General features: G+C 50.0%; 2 protein-coding genes across 8 annotated transcripts in view; both read right to left on the bottom strand.

Annotated features, from left to right (window-relative positions):
* The window catches only part of TTLL3 (tubulin tyrosine ligase like 3), a 30593-nt gene extending 19952 nt beyond the window's left edge, over nt 1-10641 (bottom strand). For 3 of the 7 annotated variants that reach the window (XM_082415657.1, XM_082415661.1, XM_082415662.1), the window contains exons 1-10: nt 10198-10326; nt 9934-10025; nt 8140-8308; nt 7907-8004; nt 6720-6848; nt 5518-5632; nt 4584-4682; nt 3661-3744; nt 3180-3375; nt 96-244 (exon numbers count right to left, since the gene is read on the bottom strand). In XM_082415657.1, coding sequence (XP_082271783.1) covers nt 96-244; nt 3180-3375; nt 3661-3744; nt 4584-4682; nt 5518-5632; nt 6720-6848; nt 7907-8004; nt 8140-8308; nt 9934-9981 — 1087 coding nt within the window. In that variant the 5' untranslated portion in view covers nt 9982-10025; nt 10198-10326. Of the gene's footprint in view, nt 1-95; nt 245-3179; nt 3376-3660; nt 3857-4583; nt 5467-5517; nt 5633-6719; nt 6849-7906; nt 8005-8139; nt 8309-9933; nt 10026-10197 lie in introns of those variants that run through there. The other 4 variants (XM_082415658.1, XM_082415660.1, XM_082415659.1 and 1 more) reach the window with 4 other exon arrangements.
* A 2690-nt stretch (nt 10642-13331) lies between these two features.
* ARPC4 (actin related protein 2/3 complex subunit 4) lies at nt 13332-23354 on the bottom strand. The gene is given in 7 exon segments (XM_082415803.1): nt 13332-14239; nt 16407-16577; nt 17572-17667; nt 19234-19345; nt 20614-20732; nt 23222-23293; nt 23295-23354. Coding segments are annotated over 7 exon segments (621 nt in total). The 5' UTR covers nt 23340-23354; the 3' UTR covers nt 13332-14233.
* Between the last annotated feature and the right edge of the window lie 17 nt (nt 23355-23371).

The following is a 23371-nucleotide window of genomic DNA, read 5'->3' as shown; positions in this document are numbered from 1 at the left end:
TTTGGCTCCAACAGAACCTGTACTATTTAACTTCCCTGGCCTCTAGCTGGGGAGGGTGTAGGGTGCTGGTACAGGAAGCAGGGGCTGAGCCACACCTCGTCCACGGGACTTGGCTCCCGGCTTCACGATCCAGATGTTGCGATCTCCTTCCATGTCCATCTGGGGCACCACGGCCCGCAGCTGCTGCAGGAGGTCCTCACAGCGCTGGACCTGAGTGTCGAGGTACCTGAGTTCTGCCCCCTCGCTGTGGGGAGATGATGGGACTTGGGCAGGGCTGGGCCTGGGGGCATCCTGGTGAACAAGGCAAGGGGAGACAAAAGCCCCCTGGCCATGGTCCAACCAGCTTTGGTCACGCCCTTCCCCTAGAGATCCAGATAGGTCTCTCCCAAACCTCCAGCCCCACGCTCAGGGTGTCCCCCAAATCCACCCTGCCCAGGGCACCACCCAGACTGCTGGAATGGGAGAGGATGGGGACATTCTACCTGCTGCAACCCCCTCACTCCAACACTCCACCTTCTGCCACCTCCCTTTCTATTACATTAAAACTGCCTTTGATAGAATTTAATCATACCAGCATCAAATGATGAGGCACCACTATGTGCCAGGCACTGTGCCAAGGGCTTTACCTATATTATCACTAATCCATCTCCAGGGAAATGTTACTGGTCCCATTTTAGAGAAGTATAAACTGAAGGTTGGAGAGTTAAGGGATTTGCCCAAGGCCACACACTGAGTTAAGTGGCAGGATGCAAACTCCACTCTTCCTGATTCTTCCATCCACAGGTGCTTTTGGGGGTTCATTCCCCTCCTAATCAGAACCTAACACTGGTTGATAGGTGGGCCCCTTCCTAGTCTAATTCTTTTCTAGCACATCGGTATCACACATCTCCTTGATTTATTTCTCTTCCCATCACTTACCACCTGACACCCAGACTGATTTGGTTATTGCCTGTCTCCGCTCACTGGAACGCAAGCTTTATGAGAGCAGGAACATTTTTTGTAGTTGTTATTCTCTGTTGTAGTCCCAACCCCAAGCAGTACCCGGCACTTATTAGGCGCTCCCTGAAAGTCTGTTAACTGAATGCCTGGTTGGATAAGTAAGTCCTCTGGCAGGAGCTGGCCTCAGCAACTGGGCTGTACTGACAAGGGTTCATGGACAAAGAGGGACCTGTTCCCTACAGGACACAAAATGTCCTCAGCTAAACCAAGTCACAAAATACCCCAGATGGTAGCCTCATCCAAACTCTCCCATTTGTTTTCTTCTGAATGAATACAAAGGAAGCCTCCACTAGACGGTAACATCTCTTTAACATCTTAGCCTCTTGAATGTCTCCAGCCACAGAGGACTTATCTCTCTGTTGCTAAAGCAGGAACAGCAGCAGCAGCTGGGCAGTGCCAGGAACGGGGACAGTCAGATGGAGGGAGCTTGGCAAGGCCTCTTATTCACACGTAAGTCCTGGCTCTTCTATTTCCACAAGGTTTGCTGGAAACTTTTCTGTGGTCATGGCATAAAGAATCTGCTGAGCAAATCTGTGATTTGGCCCAGGAAAGTGTCACATGGTGGTGGCAGGGGCACGTGCAACTTGAAAAAGTATATTCAACATGACAATATGATTTTATATTTAACAACAAAAAAAAAGTGTTTCTGTGGAAAGTGAACCTTGATAAAAGCCTGGTTGGTGGGGGGAGCAGGGGGAAAAAAAAAAAAGCCTGGCTGGTGCGTCATGGATTTGTTTTTTTAAAAAGTTGAGAAGCAGCAGTAAATACTGAATAGATTAATAAAAGCTAATGATCTGTACTGAACAATTCAAGGCAATGTTATATGATGTAATATTTTATGTAATCCTGACTTTTGAGAGGTTCCTCCAGCCCCCAACTTACCCCACATCGAGAAATGCAGAGGAGTGACATTCTTTCCACCTACTGTTCTAACTCAGTCCTGATAATTCTTAATTTAAGAAGGGTGGCTTCATGTTTTCTGGCAGGTGAGGGGAAAGTATGGGGTCATCTAGTTTTTGTTTCCTGATGTTTAAAAAAAGATACAAATGAATTATTCATCAATGATGTGGGTTTGCTTGGTAAGTCATTCGTCCAGAGTTCATTTATTAGTTCTTCAGTCTCCCCATCAATCATTATATCTGTCTGTTCCTTTCTATTCTAACATCATGCCAGCTGAGGCCCTTGGCACTCCCTCCAGCTTACTGCTGTGTGCCCCTGAGGGCAGGGACTTCGTTTCATTTCTGGAGCCTGGCACAACTCCTGGCACATAGGAGGGGCTTGGTAAATGCTGAGTGTGCGCCTGCCTTCAGGGCCCTCCTCCGTCCAGTCTCTCCCACACACTCTGTTGAACGGAGTCTCCCTACAACAGCTCCAGGTCCATCTCAATACTCCTTTGCTCTGCTCAAGAACCTTTCCCCGGAGTGTGTTCTGCAAACGCAACCACTCAGGATGCTTGGGGCGGGGGGCTGGGGTCACGTTAAGTACAGGATATACTGCACACTCTGTCTCTCTTGGAGGTTTATACCACCAGTAGGTTCTGAAAAGTCCTGCATCAAGGAAACCTATTTTAGCTAACTTTGTTTAACCCAATGTTTTCCAAATGTGATGGACCACAAAAGCCCTTTTTTCATAAACTCTATTTACAGCCTGTAGTACTAGCATCCTGTGTAATACACTTTGGGAAACGTTGGCCTGCAGCATAAAATCTAAATGACTTAATAGAGACTTACTTTGTGAGTGAATTCTACGAGTCAGTGCTGAGAACATCATACAAATTATCCTGTCTAATCCTACCTTTCAGGCAGACATTATTTTTAAACCAATTTTACATTTGAGAAAAGCAAAGCTCAGAAAGATTAGTGATGTTCCCAAGGTCACAGAGCTTGGAAGCGGCAAAGGCAGACTCAGGTCTATCTGACAGCACAGCCATGATCTTAGTCACGATGCTATGTCAAGATCTGGGAAGAGTGGTTTGGATCCTATTATGAAGGCAGTGGGAGCTCTTGAGGGTTCTGAAGAAGGAGAACAGTAGGGTGAACGAAACGGGGAGGCTTGGAGAGAGATGGGGGCAGCACTCGACAGAGACGGTCTGTCCCTGAGCATCAGCTCAGAACATGGAAGCTGCCCAAGAGCAAGGGGCACCTGCCATGCCCCGTGGCCAGGGCTGCAGAGGTACTCACTGGACCACTTGATAGTAGCGCTGGAGGAAGAGGGACCAGCCCTCAGGGCTCAGGTAGAGCGGAGCCTCCATGTCCTTGTCAATGTCCACGTGGGCCAGGTTGTTAAGGTGCTCCTCGCAGGCGCACAGAGCCTCCTCCACAAACTCTGGCGACACCGTCACTGGCTTTTTCTCCTGTTTCTTGGGCTGCTTGTCTCCTGTAGAGACAGGAGGGGGCTGTCACTATCCCATATGCCATGACCCCCACTGCCCCAAGGCCTGTCACTTACCTGCGACTTCACCCTAAATACACCTGAGGCCCAGCACACACTTGCATCCCCTACTGCCCTGGGACCTACCACTCACCTGGGGCTTTTGTTCTAAATCCACCTGCGGCCCCAGTGCTCACCCTTGGCCCCCAATGTCCCAGGACCTATCACTCATTTGAGGCTCCACCTTAAGTGTCCCCGAAGCATCTCAGCACCTATAACCCCAGCACACACCTGCAGCCTCTCTGTGCTTGGGAGTTCTGACACACCTGAGGCCCTTGTGCCCCTGCTCCTGACACATGACAGTCTTCTTTGCACCTGGCACACCCAAGAAACAGCAATTGGGCAGTCAGCCTCTGGAGGAGCCAGGGATTTTCCTCCTCCCAGTAGAGCTGCCCCTCACTTCTTCGAATCCCTGGCTGATGAGACCCTGGGTTACAGGATGGAGGCTGTGAGGTAGAAGCTAAGTCCAGAGAGGGAAAAGGCAAGCAATGGGTTGAGCCAGCAGGCAGTGAGGGACTCTCTGTGTCCCTTCACAAGGCACAAGAAGTCCTCAGACCACGTGAAACTACAAGGTTTCACAGCTTCCTCTCCTCACAGACCTGAGCTCCCCACAGGGTAGGGATGGACCACATCCTCCTAGTCTGTCCAGGCCCATGGGAGGGCTGAATGAGGCAGTGGGTCAATTAACAAATGTATAGGAAGACACTTGGGTAGGTGGTTGGGACAGAAAAATGATGAGTGGATGGGCCGGAGGACAGATAGGTGGTGGATGGCTGGGTGGAAAAGAGGTAAATGGATGGGGAGACAAGGACAGGTAGGTAGATAGGCAGGAAGGTGGAGTGGCTAGATGGATAGGGAGTGAGGAGCTGAGAGAAGTAGGTGAATGAACAGAACGACAGTGGGGGGGGAAGATGAATGGATGGATGAATGGGTAGGTGCATGTGAGTTGGGTGGGTGAGTAGGTAGGCAAATGGATGGACAAATGGTGGACAGATGGGTGGGTAAATGTACGGATGGGTTGGTAGGAAGGGGTGGTGGATGGGCAGACGGATGAGAAAAATACAAAGACAGATGCGCAGATGAACAGGTGGATGGATGTGTGGCTGGCTGGGAGGATAAACAACTGGGGGGGTGGAGGTAACCACAGTACTTACCTGGAGCCTCTTCCTCTTCTGCTTGGATAGAGTATGACTTCCATTCTGACTTTACCACCAGCTTGAGAACGTTGCGGGCAGCTGTCAGCCAGAAGTCCTCTGCTCCCGGGGCAGGGGATACCCTGCTCAGCCTCTAGGCTCCAGGCCTGTTCTGGTTCCGGAACCTGGTCATGACCTGCCCCATTTTGGATCCGGAACCTGACTACTGTTTCTGACTCTAGAACCCGGATTAGAACCTGGCTTCTGTTTCAACTGTAAAAACAGACCCAGAACCTCACCTGACTTGGCTCATATTCTACCTTCAGAATCATGCCTGGATCTGCTGTCTGATTTCTCTCTTCTGTTCCTGATCCACTTTTTTTTTTTTTGGTGATTTTTTTTAAATTTTATTTTTTAATTGATGTATAGTTGATTTACAATGTCCTGATCCACTTCTGATACTTATCTAGCCTGAGAATCAGACCTTGGCCCAAAATCTATATCAGATTTGGAGACTAATTTAAACCTAGCATCTAATCTGGATCCAAATTCTGACCTGAATTTAGAGCATGTGCTGGAGTTGGAGCCTATTCTGCCTGAGAATCCCAAAGTCTAGAGCCTTTTCTAGATTTGGAACCCAGTCTAGCCAGTGGAATCTGACACAAGGTTGGAACTTATTCTGGATTCCAAACTCAACCAAACGACCAACTTCTAGAACCTGCTCTAGAAAATAAGATAAGCTACATCAGCTCTTCTGGAGGTCTGGGTTGACCAAGGTAGGAGGCTCATTAAGGGAGGCACATTAGGGAAAGATAAGGATTGGGGATGGAGAAGGAAATCTGCTGGGGTAGATGAGGGCATGAGGAGAGAGGCCCTTTGCTCTCCAAAACCAGCCAGGGCTTTAGCTCTCATCCTTCGGCTTGAGGGTCCAGGCATGGGGCTGGCATCTCCTTACCTATGAAGGCCTTTTTGTCATCCTCAGCCCCCAGGCGGTAGCAGCGCGGGAAGAAGGAGTCAGCATCGGCCTCGTCAAACCACGGCAAATTCCGGAGATTGAGACATAGACCCACCTATGGAGTTAGCCGCTGAGGGGGCAGGGTGGGACTGGCCCAGAGGGCCTCCAAGGGCCCCCACACTTGGCACACACCCAGACAGCTCAAGGGGACCCTGCTTGGACGTGCTCAGAGCCTCTGCCCCACTTGCTAGGCTTGATCCGCTCATGTCCACCTCCCCGTGTTGCCCATGTGGTTCCTCCGCCGAGTATGCCCCACATCCTTCCTATCCACTCTTTCACACCCTTAAATACCTGCCTTCTCTAGGAATCCTCCCGGTCCACACTAATAATATACTAGCAGGTCTCAGTTATAAAGCCTATCATTCTTGCCATAACCCCAGAAGATAGGTCTTACTGGTATTCTCATTAAAGATTAGGAACCTGGGCTTCCCTGGTGGCGCAGTGGTTAAGAATCCGCCTACCAATGCAGGGGACATGGGTTCAATCCCTGGTCCGGGAAGATCCCACATGCCGTGGAGCAACTAAGCCCGTGCGCCACGACTACTGAGCCTGCGCTCTAGAGCCCGCGAGCCACAACTACTGAAGCCCGCGTGCCACAACTACTGAAGCCCGCGCGCCTAGAGCCTGTGCTCCACAATGAGAGAAGCCACCGCAATGAGAAGCCCGCGCACCACAACGAAGAGTAGGCCCCGCTCGCCGCAACTAGAGAAAGCCCACGCACAGCAACGAAGACCCAACGCAGCCAAAAACAAATAAATTAAAAAAAAAAAAAGATGAGGGACCTGAGGCTCAGAGAGGTGAAGTCACTTGTTAATAAACCCAGCTAAGATATAATGGATCCATCAGCCAGATATGCTCTGCTTGGAGAAAAGGGTCCTCCTGCTCACGATCACCAGACATGGTGTTTGTTCTGTCTCCAGATCCCATTTGGATCCTGGAGTCTATTTTAGGCACCATGTCTACATGTGCCAGACATGCTGCAGGCGTTGGATTTGAACCCAGGAGTGTCCGAATCCCACTGAGTCATATACCTCCCCATCTCCTGAGAACTCTTACTGACGAGGAGAACAGGGAGTAGGGGTTGCCGGCCCAAGGACGGGGGGTGGTTAGAAGCTGCCATGCCCGCGCCCTGGAGAGCCCACCTTTGTGGTAAAGGAGCCCGCCCGGGCATAGTGGTTTATCATTTGATCCTTGGAGAGGAAGCGACAGTCCAGCACGTCCCGCCGAGTGGTCCAGATGAAGTAGGGGATCTCGTTCCGAACCATGCGCGACTGTGGGGAGGGGAGGGGACAGGGGAGGCTAATGTGGGCAGCACAAGGCCCGAGGAGGCTTCTCCCCGCCCTGCTGAGCAAGGTGGGTGAATGGAAGGAGAGGATGCTACCAAGGGGGCCTCTAGCCCACACGCCATCTTTGTGTACGTTAAGGAAAGACATCTCTTCCTCCGGGGCACACACTGGGTGAGCGGAGAGCAGGTGGGCTCGCAGCTCCTTTGGCCAGGTGCCCCTAGGCAGTGACTAAGCCCCACAACTGAACACCACACCTTGTTCTGGCTCTTGGCCATTAGTGACTTGCTCAATGGCATGACTGTGACTCCAAGCTGATGGGCACACAGCATGTGACAAAGGCTCTCTCGTGGGCTCCACCTCTCTCCGTCCTTCCTGCAACTCTGGGAGGTAGGATTATTGATAACCTCTAACACTATGTGCCAGGCCCTGTTCTAAGCTTGCCATGTCAACTCATTTAATCCTCACCATGACCCTATGAGGTAGGTGCTACCATTATCCCCATTTCACAGATGAGGGAACTGAGACACAGGGACTTCTCCATGGGCTCACAAGGTTGGGCCATATGGAAGTGGCAGTCCTCAACCTCGCCTGACAGACCAAAACGGCAGTTTGGTCTAGTTCAGCTCAGTAAGTGGTGGTGCAAAGATTGAAAGCCAGGTGTCCCCATCTCAGCACACACACCCTCCACAACATCATATCAGCCTCTTTCAAAACGTTTTAAGCCCTTCCTGCTAGCCTTCCCTTGCTGGGGACGGGGGAAGATGAACTATGGGGTTTTTATTTGGAAGGGGGAATTACCAGGCGTGGAGGTTGTGCCGGCTTCTGATAACAACCTAGCAAACAGTTCTGAACCCAGGCCAGCCTTGTCTGTGTCCCTCACCACTCCGCTGGCCTACCTAGGCTTTAGAGAACCAATCAGTTTTTACCACAGATAGGGAAACTGAGGCCCAGAGAAGGAAAGGACTTGTCTGGGGTCACCCAGCTGGACTCTAGTGCTCTCCCTCAAACGAAGCAGACCCCTGTCCAGCCCCCTGGGCCCTCACCATCAGAGCATGCGTCCCATGCAGGTCATCAAATTCCAGTAAATCATCGAAGTCGAACAGCTGTGGTGGCCGGAATGCCTCATCCTCATCTTCGTCCTCTGTGGATGCAGAGCCCAGGCCTGGTAAGGCCCCTGTCCCCATCCCACAGGCCCATATCACAGCCTCAACCCTGGGACAGTGGGAACCAAAGGGATGGGACTCAGGAAGTCTGGGGAAAGGGAGGGATTGCTCACCGTCCTCAGTGGTGTCACTGTCACCCATGACTGAGCTATTCAGATCCTTGTGTGGTGGTGGCAGTGTGGTACCCAAGTGATGGACCATCTTCTTCTCCACCCAGCCCCTCCGGCACAAAAGGCACCGGATCACAGGGTAGCGGCCTTGGATCATGAAAATCTTCTTCTGCTGCAAGGTGACAGAAGAATGCTTGTTCAGTAAGTATAGCCTAAGTGCCAGCCACAGGGGATATAAGGGTGAACCAGACAGCTATGGTCTCTGCCTTCAGGAAATTTCTATTCCAGTAGAAGAGACAGGCTATAAATAAATAGAAAAATAATCTGCATAGTAATCATCATAAGAGTAACTATATTTATTTGCTAATATTTATTGAGCACCTACTATGTGTTAAGCACTTATATACATTACTAACAATGATAAGTATTTTTAATAGATACTATTATCACCACTTAACTGGTTATGAAACAGAGACATAGAGAGACTGAGTAGCTTGGCCACACAGTGGTTAAGTGAAACAGCAGGAATTTACATCCAGGCTGGCTAGCTCGAGAAACTGGATCTTAATGGGGACGCAGAGAAACACAGTCAGGGGAGTCTGAGAAGGAGCCAGGAATGTGCAGAGCCGGGAAAATTGCAGTTCAGGCAGAGGGAAAAGCATGTGCAAAGGTCTTGAGGCTGGAGAGGTTGGCAGGAACTGGAAGGAAGCCAGGGTGAATGGAGTGTGGAAAATGAGGGGGAGACCTCCTGAGAGGTAGGAATAGACTGTGGAAGGTCCTGCAGGCCTTGGAACGAACTTGAATTTTATATTAAGAGTAGCGTGAAGCAATAAAGCAAAGGGAGGGAGTGACATAGTTGGAGGCTGTAAGTGTGGCTTGCTGGCTTGCTGTCGTACGGAAAACAGATGGAGGGGACAAGGATGGAAGCAGGGAGACGAGTCAGAAGGCTGTTGTGCTTTCTGCAGGTTCTTACAGTGGAGATGGGAACAAGGCAATAGCGTTGAGATTCGTTTTGGAAATAGAGACTAGTTTTGCTGATGGGATTAGATGTGTGCGTGAGGGAACAGAAAGATCAGATTTCTGGCTTGAACAACTGGGAGATGGAGAAGACCAGAGAGTAGGGAGGAGAACAGGTTTGGGCAGGAAAATCAAGAGTATGGTTTGGGGCATGGGTCTGAAATGCTTTGATGTTCCCTGGGCGGAGATGTCAAGTGGGGGGTTGGATCTCTGGAGCGTGCAGTTAGAGGACTGGCTGGGCTGGAAAGGGCATGGAGCGGGCACAGCACACTGACTGGACTCACGGCCAAGGAGACAGGTGTGGAGAGGGACCCAGGGAACCAGGAGTGTCCCAAGAAGTCTTCAAAGGCAACTGAAAAGTAGCTGCCAGGGAGGGAGAAAGGAGAACTAGGAGTGTGCAGACAACCAAAAGGGAAGGTATGTGTGGGGGGTCGGTGCCTAAGGTGCCAAACCAAGGTCAGGACAGAAAAGGGACTGACTGCTGGATCTGGCTCCTTGGAGGTCACCAGTGACCTTGACTAGAGTGGTTCCCGATGGGAGTGGGGAAGGGCAGGGAACCAGAGTGGTGGGAGCTGAGGAGTGAATCCCAGGTAAAGTAGACAATTCTGCCAAGAAGTCTGGCTGTAAACGGGGTATTGAAAAACGGGGAAGTATTTGAAGATGGGTGTGGGATCAAGGATTTTTTTTCTTGTATGTTTTCTAAGGATGGGAGAAAATAGTGCAGGGAGGCAGGATGAGCCACTCTCCAGGCCCTTTCTAGACCCCCAAGCTCCCTCCGACCTTGATAGCTCTCTCCACGTGGATCTTGGCGTTTCTGAGCCGGCCCATGTTTTGAGACGCCTTGGAGAATCCTCGCCAAAGGACAAGAGAACCTGCAGAAAGATGCGCAGTGGGGCTGGGGTAGGCACCCCTCCTCTCTCTCCACTCTTCATCCGGATGCTCATCCTCTACAGCTCTTCTCCGTATCCCCACGTCCGCCCCCAGTCTTCTGGTCCTGGCCCCAACCGCCTCGGGCCAGGAGGGACGGGCCGCAAGGGGCCTCACCGTCCTGCGGCGAGGCGTCCTCCTGGGCCGGGGTGGGCGAGGGCCCAGGGGGGCGGGGATCCGCGGCTCCCTGGGCGTGGCTGCCGTGGGCCGAGGACTCGAGGTCGCAGCCTAGGCGGCGCGCGGAGGCTGGGCTGCCGGCCCAGCGTTGGCCGCCTGCTGGAGCCTCCTCTGGAAGCCGGAACTCGGAGTGGCCCGCGCAGGGCCATGGGGCGGGGGGACTGGTGCGGAGCTCGGGCGGCAGCAGCTTTCGCGGCCAGCTGCACACGGGACCCCCGTCCTGGCGGTACCAGGCGGTGGAGCCACGGGGTGTAGCCCCCAGTTCCCCCGCCCTCAGGAGCAGCGCCGCGCCGGGGCCTTGCCTGCGCCCCTCGCCGCGCGCGCGCGCCCACGCGCGTTCCCAGGGCCCCAGAGCCCGCCTCCCCTGCGCGCGCAGCCGCGTCTCGCGGGAAGGCCCTTCGGTGCCCGAGCTGGGCCCTCCGTTCTGAAGCCCCGCCCTCTGTTTTTTGTCGCCTTAGAAACCACTCACCCGGCACAATCAGGCCTCGGATGGAGGGTTCGGCGGGACTACTTCCAGCAGGCCAAACTCCGAGCCTCACCTGCCCCAGACCCTTAATGAACAGGGCGCTGGAGTTGGAAGCGCAGAGCACTGGTCCGCCAGTTTCTAACAGAGTCCTGATTCTTTATCCAGCGCTTCCTGGGGCTTCAGTTATTCCGCAGCATTCATAGGGGACCACATGCTAGGTGGTGAGCTAGGTGCTGGGGACCGGAAGAACAACCTAGAGATAGTCCCTGATTTCACGGAGCTTACAGCCAAGTGAAGGGGAAACAAACAAAAAGCGAGCAACAAAGGAATAAAACAGGTGTAGGTATGATAAGGGCAATGAACAAGCAATGAACTGAAACTAGGAAGGGGGCACACTTTATATAAGGTAATCAAGGATGTCCTCTCTGAAGAGGTGACATTTAAGCTGAAGCCTACAGAATGCAAAGGTTTTGAGGAGCTCGCCAGGGGAAGAATAGCATTCCAGGGAGAGGAAAGTCTCAGCAACAGCCCTGAGAGAGTAAGAACCTTCCTGGGGAACTAAAAGGAAGCCAGTGTCCTGGTGAGACCTGATCAGATCTGCAGGACCTGGCAGATGGAGCTAGGGTAAGGTCCTTGGGGGTAGATTTGAAAGCCAGGGCAGTATTACGGGGAAAATAATGAAGTGCAGAACACCCCCCCCCCCAAAAAAACCCCTCAGAAATAAAGTCTCATTGTTTGAGTCGACTGCAGAAAAAAACAAGTTATGCAACAGCCCTCAAGACAAGACTGTAAGCAACCTTTTTGGAAGCAGTAGGAAAGTGTTAACCTCAAATGTCACAGGTGAGATAAATAAGCCTCCAAGACGTTAAATAATTCGCCTTAAATCACACAGCAGAGGCAGCATTGGAACCCAGATCTGACTCCAGAGCCCCACTCTGAAACAGAAATGCTATTAAACACAAGTCTATGTCATCACTCAGAAGGGTTGCCTATCAGTCACGCAAGTACCAAATGGACAGTTTGTGAGGCAAACTCTAGCAATGCCCACTCAAGCAAAGTCCACAAACCCAGCTTTGTTAAGTCACTGGTAGATCTGCTCATACAGTGACGGTGGGTCCTCCACAGAGCTGTCCAGCCAACCCTAACCACTGAAATCACCCTTCCCAACCCTGTGGCTGGTGACTGGGCTTCCCAAAAGGCACGCCGTCAGGAGAGGACCAGCTGATTGGCAACCATCCAGTCTGTACTCACCAGCCAGCAAATTTGGTTTTAGGGGCTCTGAACCCTGGAAGATGGATCTGTGACAAATGAGAGTTCTGGCTGGCTCACCCAGGCAATGCTGTCCTGTGAGGGCTGAGTGAGCAGCTACCATACTCTAGTGGACATCCACCTTCACCTTGAGCACCTTCATGAGAGCAACATTCACTGCAAAGCTAGGATACAGCCATATGCCCCAGAGAAGGGCACACCTAATTCTGCAAGGCAGGAGGGGGAGAGTCACAGAGGTTATGTCATAAAGGAGATGATAGCTGTCCAAGCTGCCCCCACCCCCAGCCCCTCCATCCTTAAGTCTTTAACAGTACCTTTTCCTGTTTCAAGAGACCCCTTTTGGCCACAAGGAAGAAACTCTTTTGAAAACTCAGCTCAAAGGCCAACCCTTCTGAAACTTTTCCTGACATCCTCTTCCATAAAAACACCCGCTGTGGGCCCCCCCCAGACTTCCACTAGTGAATCTGAAATGCTTCAACGCACCTATTTACACACCCAGCCGTTTTACTGGCCCCCAAGTCTCTCTGAGACAGGGATGATGTCATCCCCCACGTCCAGCACAATGGAAGTTACCAAACAGCTTGGATACTGGGCTGGTGGAAAGATCAGTTACTGTTAATTCAGTACCTGTACGGCAGGTACTGTGTCAGATTGACATTATCTCCACTTTAAGAAACTGAGGCACAGACTATTAATAACTTGCTCAAATTCATCAGTAAGAATCAGGACTCAAGACATTTTTTTTTTAACTTCAAGGTATCACTAAGGTTTAGTGCTGTCCAAGAGAACTTTCTGCACTGATGGAAATGTTCTATTTACATACCCTGTGACACGGCAGGCATCAGCAACTTGTAGCTATTGAGCACTGGTGGGACTGAGACAGTAGATTTTAAACTTTTTTAACCGTAACAATTAGACACACGTGGCTAGTGATTACTGTCTTAGCACAGGTAAAGGAAGAAATCTTGGATTTGAACTCTACCCGCTTGCTCACTAGCTGGGAGATTTGGGGCAGGCTGCTGCATCTCATGGAACCTCAGTTTCCTTAGCCATGAAATGGGATCATTATTTCTCTGAGGTTACCTTCTAGCCCAAATGAGCTCATTACGTGAAAAGGACCAAAGCTCTATATAGGCAGAGAGAGCAGTTTCAGAAATGGGTGGAGCCTGGACTGCAACGGAGGTCTCTTGGGTTAGGGCCCTCGGCAGGACTAACGCCAGGGGCCAATCGTGAAACTGTCTCTGGTGGGGACCCCCAGGCCCAAGTGCCAGCCAGATGGTTTTAGGGAAGAAAAAGCCTCACCTCCCCTCTTTTCACGTATACACAGAGAGCACAGACCTCATGCACCCCCAGAGGGGCAAAAAGAGACTTTAATTAGGGGAGGGAGGATCCACCAGAATAAGAAAAGGTACAGCGAGCGTGGGAGCAGAGGAGCCAGAGCAGGCAGGAGGCCCCAGCCGGGAAGCTCTGGAGGACTCACCTCTCCACCTCTAGCACAGGCACTGCACTGACAGACAAGGCGAAACAGCAGCCCCTCTCAGCTGGGAGGGCACGAAGAGGCCCCTGCGGCCAGAGGTTGCCTAGCTTTCAGGCCCCAGCTCCTAGGCGTGGCTGGTGGCCACCAGTTCAGCCCTTGTCCCCAACCAGTGCTGGGTGGCCATCTTCAGGCAGAGCTCAGGAAGCTGGCAGAGGGTCTCCACCGCTTCTACTGGGCCCAAGGAAATAAGAGAAGGAGGGAGAGGAACTGGAGTCTGAAACCTCCCTCCCTCCCCACCTGGGGTGGCTCCAGGGAGGAACAGTAGTCGCCTTCTGGCTCCAGGCCCGCCCAGACCCACAGCGACCAATAAGGTACAATCACTGGGACCAGTCACAGCCACTGGAGGTGGAGGTTGTTTGTTTAAAAAAAAAAAAAAAAAAAAAAGACAAAAAGGTTACAGTCTCCTACAAGCACAGAGTTTTAAGTTTCAAGACGTTAAAAAAAATCTGTCCCAGCCCAGGGGACTGAACATCAGAAGCCAGCCTGACCAGGCACATGTGGCCTTGGGGCAGGTCCACTGCTGCTTTGCTGCCCAGCTAGCAAGCACACCCCACCTCCCGCATCTAATGCCCACCCCGACACCCAGCTCCCCTCCGCTGCTGCTGCTGCCGCCGCCGCCGCTGCTCTGGGGAGTAACTCCAGGACGCCTTCGCAGAGACACGGGGGAGTCTGAGGGGGAAGGCCACGAGATCCAGCCAGATGCTTTAAAACTGTCAAGAGAACCAAGAGGCGGTGAATGATGGTTATTACTGTATCCTCGGAGGCCTGCTCTGGGGAGGTGGGCTGATTTGAGAGCTGCAGCTGTACTCAGATCTCTGCAGGGCAGGGTTGGGTCTCAGGACACCCTGTGGGCACGCTCTAATTTAGCCAGCATTCAGCAGTGACCTTTGGGGCACTGGCCCTAAAACCTAGCACTGGACAAGGCAGAAAAATTAAGGGTGATGCGGGTTTTTCCACAGCTCCCCTTGGCCGTGCCACAATGGCTGCCAAAAAGCCCTGTCACAGTGCCTTGCTTGATGAACTGAGGTTGCCTTCTTTACAAATGGGGGCTCACATGCAAATGCTTGGGGATTCAGAGAGAGACCCAGGATCTGGTACTCTGTGTCAAGCTCTGGGTGGTCCTCCAAGTAGGACAGGCCCTTGAATGCTTTCTGCCCTCAAATATCTCCCATGGTGCCTAGAACAGCCCTGGATATTTTATAGACCAGAGATTGTGGACCAATGGCCCATGGGCTGAACTCAGCCCAAAGATGAGCACTGTTTGGCCCAGGGTTTAAAAGAATATGAATTAGTCGATATGAATATGAATTAGCCAACCTTGAAAATATAGTACACCACACAAAGATCCAGATTTTGAGATTCTTTTGATGAAGCCACGGAGGGCCAGAGCTGTGCGGTGGTGATCCTCTCCAGGTGAGGCACGTGCTCACCAGGTCCCCACATAGCCCGCCTCACTCATGTACATTACCGGCCCGACCCTTACATGCACCTGATGCCATAATACTATCTTAGATCTTTGAGTCTGAAAACTCCAATTCCTGGTTCATTCACTTACTGGCTGAGGCACCTTGGACATATGACTTAACTTCCAGAGCCCAGATAATTCATCTATGAAATGGGGATGACACCTGATTCAAAGGTTGTTTTAGGTATTAAATGAGATACATGAATGTACTTTTTAGCTGTATTACCACAGAAATGTAATTACTGTAACAACTAAATGACTGTTGAATGAATGACCCAAATACTAAATTGGGACAAGAACTATTTTTCTTCAGTTGAATTTAGAGACCTCCCAGTGCCCTGGCCATATAACCTTGTGCTACAATACAGGGAAAGCTTACTATGCACCAGGTGATATGCTTTATACACATTTCCTCATTAATGCTCAACCACACTGAAAGGTACGGATTAATTAACAGTCTCACTTCACAGCCGAGGAAACTGAGGCTTAGTCGAGAGGTTCTGTAACATGCCCGAGGAAGCAGTGGAGCCGGACTCACACATAGGTGGCCTGACTCCACGGCCTGTGTGACCTGAACAAGCGCGTTCCCCTGGGTGCACAGTACAGCTACTTTGTACACTGGCTGTCCTCAGTATAATTAAAGCCCAGGGGAAGCGGGTGTAATATCCATTTTCAGGAATCGGAGCTCCTCCTGGGCTGGACCTGTACGCACTGGTAGGAGTAAACACGAATTCTACCATCTAGGGATCATAGCTGACTCTGAGCAGAACATAGCAACAAACCAAGGACTGTTCGGAAAAAGAAAAAAAAAAAGAAGGCACGTCGTGATTGACTAAAAAAGAACAACTGTGTCATCATTTCATCAGTGTAAACAATTCGCCCTCCTCAAAGGGCTGTAGTCCTTTCCGTCACGAAGGCACAAACAACTAAAGAGGGATCTGTAGGACTTAAGCCATGAAAATGATGGAAAACAGGCTGAAGAAATCATGACTTTAAGCCTGAGAAACAGATGCCGAAGGAGACTTTTCCAGTCTGTTTGAGAAGTGGAATTATACTATGATTAACTGTCCTATACTCCTAGAAAATTCACATGTGGATTTAACTTGCCTCACTCGGGGACTGAACTAGATACAGGGAAGGACTGTGTACATTTTGAGATGTAGAAATGAGCGACTAAGAGAGGCATCCCCCAGGCCCCCGGAGATGGAAAATGCCCTGCAGCTCTCCAACATGAAGCATGGGCCCTCCCACCCCAAGGAATCGGGCCGACCTACAGCCCACCAGAGTTCCTAGAGGCCTCAGGAAATATTCACGCACAGTTGGCACCACTTTCCCACCGGATGCTAAGTTCTCAGCACAACCCATAGGTCCTTCTACTTCTGGAAGGAAACCAGGAAGGCCCCTACACTTACATTCTTGAGGAACTCCTCGGCCACAATGCGCGCACGGGCATTGACCGAGAGCTTCATCTCACTGATCTCCTTGTCGATTTCTTCCATGAAGTGGATCACAAAGTCCACCAACTTGTGTTTATACATCTGTTCCGTGTGGAAGTTGGTGATCAGAAAACTGATGTCATACCCCTAGGGAAGGAAGACAGTGGGGAGGAGGGAGAGAAGAAACAGGAGAGAATCAGCATCCTGGGGGCACTGAGCTGGCCATGCCCTCTACGTCCACTTAGCCACATGCTTCCAGCTGCTTGTGACCCTATCCCAAGCTACATGCCCTTCAGGCAGCAGCCCACCTGCTCCGGTGGGGTGTGTATGTTGGATCCAAGGAACCAACAGTTGGATCAACTAAACCCAGTTGAGAATTTTGTGTCTATCAGACATCTCTGGCAGACTATCTGTGGCACAGACAGTTGCATTCAGAATGAGTCAAGGAAGAGTGAAGGGACTGGAAATCTTGTCAAAGAAGAATCTCATCAAACAAAAGGAACATCTAGTCCAGAGAGAAGCGAAGATGCTGTGGGAGAAGGATGGGACTGAGGTCTTTAACTCTCAGATGGGCTGTGTGTAGAAGAGCAATTTTATTTATTCTGGGTGGCCCTGGAGGTTAGATCTAGGACCAGGAGACATTTTAGCTCAGGATGAGGACAAGCTTGGCCAACATGTCTAATGCGTCTGACGATGGTTGTTTGCTGCTCTGTGTGGTAGTTGCTTAGTCACTGGCAGAGAGTCAATCTGGCAGGGAGTCTGTAGAGAGGACTCAAGTACAAAGTCAGGCAATAATTGACCCAATGTCAACTGTGGCCTTGAGACTATGATTGAGTTGGTGGCAGAGTTTAGATTTCTGATTCATCATGCCCTTTCTGCCGCTAAACTATAGGCTCTGGGAAGGTGCACAACGCATCTCATCTTTTTTGCCTTTTCCGTGGTTGAGGCAGACCCAGCCTCCTAAGCTGATTCCCCTTATTCCCACAACAGCCGAAATGAAGGCCAACTCTCAACTAAGGCTGTGGGCGCCCTACAGCTGGGGGAGCAGCAATCCCAGTTCTAGAAACAATCCCAGGCCAGTGACAGTTGACTCGGTAGTGGAATTCTGGGTATTACAAACATATGGATCACACAGTCTCACCTCCACTGGTTTCCTTCGGAGGATAAAGAAGTTCTCTGCTCTCATCATCATGAAGCGCATGAACTTGTGACATAAAATCTTCTCGATCTCATCAGCCTGGTGAGAGCAAAGGAGAAATGTGTTTCCCTAAAGCTGACACTCTAGGCCAATGGAAATCTGGAGCATGGTCTTCTGACTGCAATTTCCCCCAGGTTCGCTGGAGGTAGTGGGGTTGGGTATTGGCACACCACCACCTGAACTCTGAATCGTGGGGTAACTGGTTGCCAACTGAAAAGAGGGTCTACTACATTAGAGCCCTCCAACTTAATGGGACGTTATCATGATCTTGCCTTCACCCTTTCCAGAAAAGTAATTCTGGCAAGCCCAAATCTTTTTTTAATTTTTATTTTTTGGCCATGCCGCATGGCATGCAGGATCTTAGTTCCCCGACCAGGGATCGAACCTGTGCCCCCTGCAGTAGAAGTGCAGAGTCTTAACCACTGGACCGCCAGGGAAGTCCTGGCAAACCCAAACCTTTTATCTGTTCCTTCCAGAGTCCACATCTATATTCAAAACTACCCTTTCCTTTCTTATTTCACTAGTGCTACATTTTCCAGTCTGTGATACATACTGTGAAGAATATCAGAGATAACCTTAGGTGGTCTCCACTTTAGTAACAATGACCATCAAACAATCCCCAAAGTTTCTCTCTGATGAACTCTCAACATTTCTGAAGGAAGAATTTTGCTGCACAGGGCAGACACGCGCTTAACAGCCCTCAACACTTGTTAATCTCCCCTTTCAACAAAGAGAGCAGGCCCTTGGGTTAGAGCTTTCTATAGGCAAAAGTGTATAGTCTGAACTTAATAACCTTGTTTTGTTTTCAATGTGCTTGTTTTTTAGAGCTGTCCTCAATTTGGCAAGTGGTATTATTTTTCCATTTGTGGCACAAAGTTTCTTTTTCAAACAAATTTAAGTAGGAGAAAATAAGTTGGGCTTCCCTGGTGGCGCAGTGGTTAAGAATCCGCCTGCCAATGCAGGGGACACGGGTTCGAGCCCTGGTCCGGGAAGATCCCACATGCCGCGGAGCAACTACGCCCATGCGCCACAACTACTGAGCCCACATGCCACAACTACTGAAGCCTGCGTGCCTAGAGCCTGTGCTCCGCAAAAAAAGGAACCACCACAATGAGAAGCCCGCGCACTGCAAGGAAGAGTAGCCCCTGCTTGCCACAACTAGAGAAAGCCTGCGCACGGCAACGAAGACCCAGCACAGCCAAAAATAAATAAATAAAATAAATTTATTAAAAAAAAAGAAAAACAAAAAGAAATTACACTTCATATTTTTACCCTAAATCTCACTTTCGGAGTCTATGGCTATCAAATTGATACTGTTACTGCTTACTTTTCTGAACTGGACTTATCCTTCATTCCTTAGGAAAAGTTTTGTGACCTGACACCAAACTGGCCTGTAGCCTTGGCTGCTACATTTCCTGCCTTCCAATCCAGAGCAAGGCCTAGAAGATGGGGCTGATCTCTCTTTATTCTACCGAGCTGACGAGTTTGGCAATCATTTCCTGGAAACAGAACCTGGGTTTCTTTGCACCCTGAATCTGGCATGCTGATCTCTCACATGGGGGCCCCTGGCCTCCCGGTGAGGCAGGGGATCTGTGGTGAGCTCACCTGTTTCACAGCAATGCTGACCCGGACAGAGTTGATGGAGCCTTCAATCAGAACCTTTTCCTTCTCATTCCTGCTGATGGTCACAGGCTGTAGCAGGAGCTCTTTGCTACTCCTGAAAACACAAAATCACAGAGGCCTCTGTACTATAAAAGAACAGAATGGTCAAGGAGACCCCATGGCAGGTCCTAGAATCACTATCTGGGACCACAGAGTCCAAGGAATAGGAGACTCACAAGCAGGGGTGCTCCAAGATGGGGGCCAGCAAGCATGTTCTCCAGCAGAAAGAGCACAGGCTCTGGAGTCAAGGCGAAAACGTTTTGAAATCCAGCCTCCTCTGTTACTTTCCTTGGGCAAGTTACCCTGTTGGAATCTCAACTTCCTCATTTGTAAAATGACTCTGATTCCTATTTCACTGCTGAGGACTGAGAGAGATCAAAAAGAGTCAAGTGTCTAACAGTGTGCCTGGCACATTGTAGGAGCTTTACAAATGACAGCTCTTATTTTCATAACTATAGGCAAACCCATACACTGTTTAGGGAATGAGGAGAGAGCCTGCCTTAGAGATAAGGACAAGCTAAAATCGAACAGTCTGGCCTCCTCTAACGATCAATCCAGAAGGATTCACTTGTTCAGCATTAAGATCCCTCTCAGCTCAGCTCCCATTCTGATGTCCCTAGATCCCTGTGATGACAGTTGGTAGTTAGCTATGGTGGTGGTATCTGGGAGCTAGTATCCTTTAAAAATGCCTATTGGAAACGATATATGTTAAGTAGCATAACAGGGCACATCCTAACATCTTGTCAGTTTTCTTAAATTCAAATCATATCAACTTAGTGTTGTAACACTGCTTATCTCAGTTGTATATGTCCCAGATTAAATTTTAAAGGGGAAAAAGAATCATTTATTTACAAAACATAAATTACGTAAGAGAAAATAATCCCAAGTATGGAATATTTGGAGTGGACGATGGAAGAGTCTAGTTTTTTTTTGGCGGGGGGTGGGGGGGTGGGGGAATCCTTGATCTTTAAATTAGAAAAGAATAGAGATGGCATCTCAGGTAACTAAATTCTTAGTCTTCTCCTTAAACTGCCAGAGGGCTCACTAACTCCATGGGAGATACTTTCCAAATGGCCCTACGCTGAGAAGTCACACCTTGTGTCAAGCAATCTTGACTCCAGAGCAGCTTCTCCCCTGAGTTTTGTCCTGCCAACCCACTGACCCTATTTTCTGAACTTCAAATCGGGAACCATTGTTCATCTGGCAGCAAGACAAAAAATGTGAACTGCAGTTGTACTGACAACGCCAGGATGGAAGTTGTTCATGGCACACAGTCATCTCTGGGTGCTGCACCCATCAACCCCACCCCTTTCCCTTCCCTACCTGACTTCCACTTCCGGCTTGTTGTGTCGTTCCACCACCTGGGAGGAGAAATTCTCCAGGCAGAGGGCAGCCTGCAGTGTGGCCCGCACGGCACTCAGGTAGGGACGGAGAGTGGCAGTCTGTAGGAAAAACGCCAAGAGAGGATCAGAATCTGTCTCACCAAACCCACTGGTCCCCTAGTCGAGCTACACAGGAGCCAGGCAGTACTCAGGGTCCCTGACTCCCAGACACTACAGTAAACAGAATAGACTAGGCCTTCAAGGTGCCTTTCATTCTAGGTTTAGAACAGTGGTTCTCAACAGGGGACCATTTTGCCTGCCAGGGGACATTTGGCAATGTCAAGACATTTTTCATTTTCACAACTTGGGGTGGGGTAGGGGTTACTGGCATTGAGTAGACAGAAGTCAGGCATACTGCTAAATATCCTACAATGCACAACAAAGAATTATTCAGCCCCAAATAGTGCTGAAGTTGAGAAACTCTGGTCTAGAAGCATACAGGTGAATGACTGTCTTCAATCTACCTTTTGAGCCAACAAATGTATAAATCTACAGTGTGCCAGGCACGCTAGCGGCTGGGAATTCAAAGATGATTAAGACCTTCTCTACCCTTAAAACAGCTCAACTAGGTCAGGAAAACAAAGAAAGTAACTATGATATAATGGGTAAAATGTAAAATAGATTTACAAATTTTATTTGCAAAAGAAATTGGTTTTGATTTGAAGATGGAAATAAGATTAGGAGGACTTTACAATGATAAAAAGTAGAATGACATTCCCAATAGAGGCAACGGTGTCTAGCTACACTGGCCTATCTTCAGTTCCTCGTATTAGCCAAGTTCTTTCTCACCTCAGGCCTTCACACATGCCAAACCATCTATCTGCAGGCTTTTCTCCCCCTTCTTTGCCTAAGTCATCCTTTAGATCTTGGCTTATTCAGGGAAGGCCTCCTCCTTCCTCAGAGAGGCCTTTCCTGACTTCGCTCTTCATAGCAATTACTATAATTTACAATGACACACCCTTTATATACTTTTAATAAAGTAATTTTCTCCTTCACTAAACTGTAAGCTCCATGGTCAACAGACCATGTCTGTTTTATTCAAATTTACTTACCCTGCACCTAGCTCAGTCGGCACCTTACATATACACTGTCTTACTCAGTTTCTGTAGAATAAGTGAATGAATGAAAAAATAACTTAAGCAAGATCAGAATAACAAAAAAGGGCAGTAAGAGTTCCAGAAGTAGTAATGAGTACAGTGTTGCCGGGAAGCATTTTAGATTCAATGGATGAGGCTGCAGTGGTAGCCTAGAGATTCATGGGGAATCTCAAATTCCAGGCTACTGAGTTTAGCTCTTCTTTTAAGGTGGTAAGGAACTGCTGGGGCTTTCTGAGGAGGAAGTTACACGACTACAGTTGCATGGCAACTCTGTGGAGAATGGACTGGAGGAGAGGGAAGTGAGAGAGCAGGCAGAGAAGGTTATTTAAGGAGGGTAATGAGGGCTTGGCCTGGGGCAACGCAGGACAAGCAAGATTATCTCTGTCAAAATTCAGACAGCAAATCTGAAAAAGGTGCATTTTAGGTGGCCAGCCCTGTGATGTCTGCCCTTTCAAAAACAGAATAGACATATTCTCGTGTAATACCTCAACAAGTTTGATGTTTAAAAAAATCAAGAGGCATGGCCTAAATTAAAACAAAAAAAGAATATTCCAGCTTTCTAGCTGACATAAGAGGACACAGAGGTGGAATAAGTAACACAGGAGGACGAGCAAGCTTAGGGAGAGAAGATGAGTTTTGATCCAGAGGTCTAATTTCAAGGTGTCTTCAAGATATCCAGGTGAACCTTGAAAGAGAGCTAGGAAGGTAGATTTAGGAGTCACCATAAATCACATGGTCACGAAAACCTGTACATTAAATAGGTATCACCAGAGAGTGTAAAGAAGAGGAAGGTAGTGAGCCAAAGTCTCAATTTCCAGGAACACCCACAGTTATCAAGAGGACTTCCTGGAAGGGACGGGTCAGCAGTATGAGAGCTTATATTCTACAGTAAGGTTGATACGGTTGAGTTCTGACCAGGAAGGGGTCTGCGTAGAGGCAGCATAAAAGAGATCCTTCAGTGAGGCAGAAGCAAGGCTGGGGCAACATGAAGAGTGGGATAAGCAAGTGTGGAGGTTTCCCTGAGAGAACTGTGGAGTCAAGCGGGCAAGAGAGAACAGGGGAGTGTATTTAGTGAAGGTCTACTCGGGGTGGGGAGGTGGCCCTACTACGTGCCTCAGCGGCCCTACTACGTGCTGAGGCTTACTACGTGCCTTCGAGGCGCTACCACAAGCCTAGGAGAGCCCACTTCCGGCTTCCTCCATGCCTCACTAGGCCCCATCTGCTTCAAAGATCAGACTATGCAGCCGCAAGGCCTGCTTCTTCCAAGGGCGTCCCCCGCTCGCCCCTTCCTCACCTCGGCCCCGCCCCGCCCTCTTTCTCCCAGTCTCAGGGTGTCCCACACCCCCAGCATCCCTCGGCCCAGGGCCTCTCCGCTGCAAAGCCGCATCTCCCCCAGACCCAGATCCTTGAGACAGAACAGCGGGGGTCCCCGGCCCGGGGCCCGTCTCTCACCATCGCGGGCGCTGGCTGGGCCGGAAAGCGGAAGTGCGGAAGTGGCCAGTCCCGCGCCGCCTTCCCTTTCGCGAGAAGCGCAGCCGCAGTCTCCGCCCGGACGTCTGGACTGTACCATCAACGCTCCGAGCGGGGGAGGAGAAGGCTAAG

This window comes from Balaenoptera physalus, assembly GCF_965194825.1.
Source record: "Balaenoptera physalus genome assembly, chromosome: 11".
NCBI classification, from domain to species: Eukaryota; Metazoa; Chordata; class Mammalia; order Artiodactyla; family Balaenopteridae; genus Balaenoptera; species Balaenoptera physalus.
The sequence above is the reverse complement of the archived record's forward strand: the minus strand, read 5'-3'. Positions and strand labels throughout refer to the sequence as shown.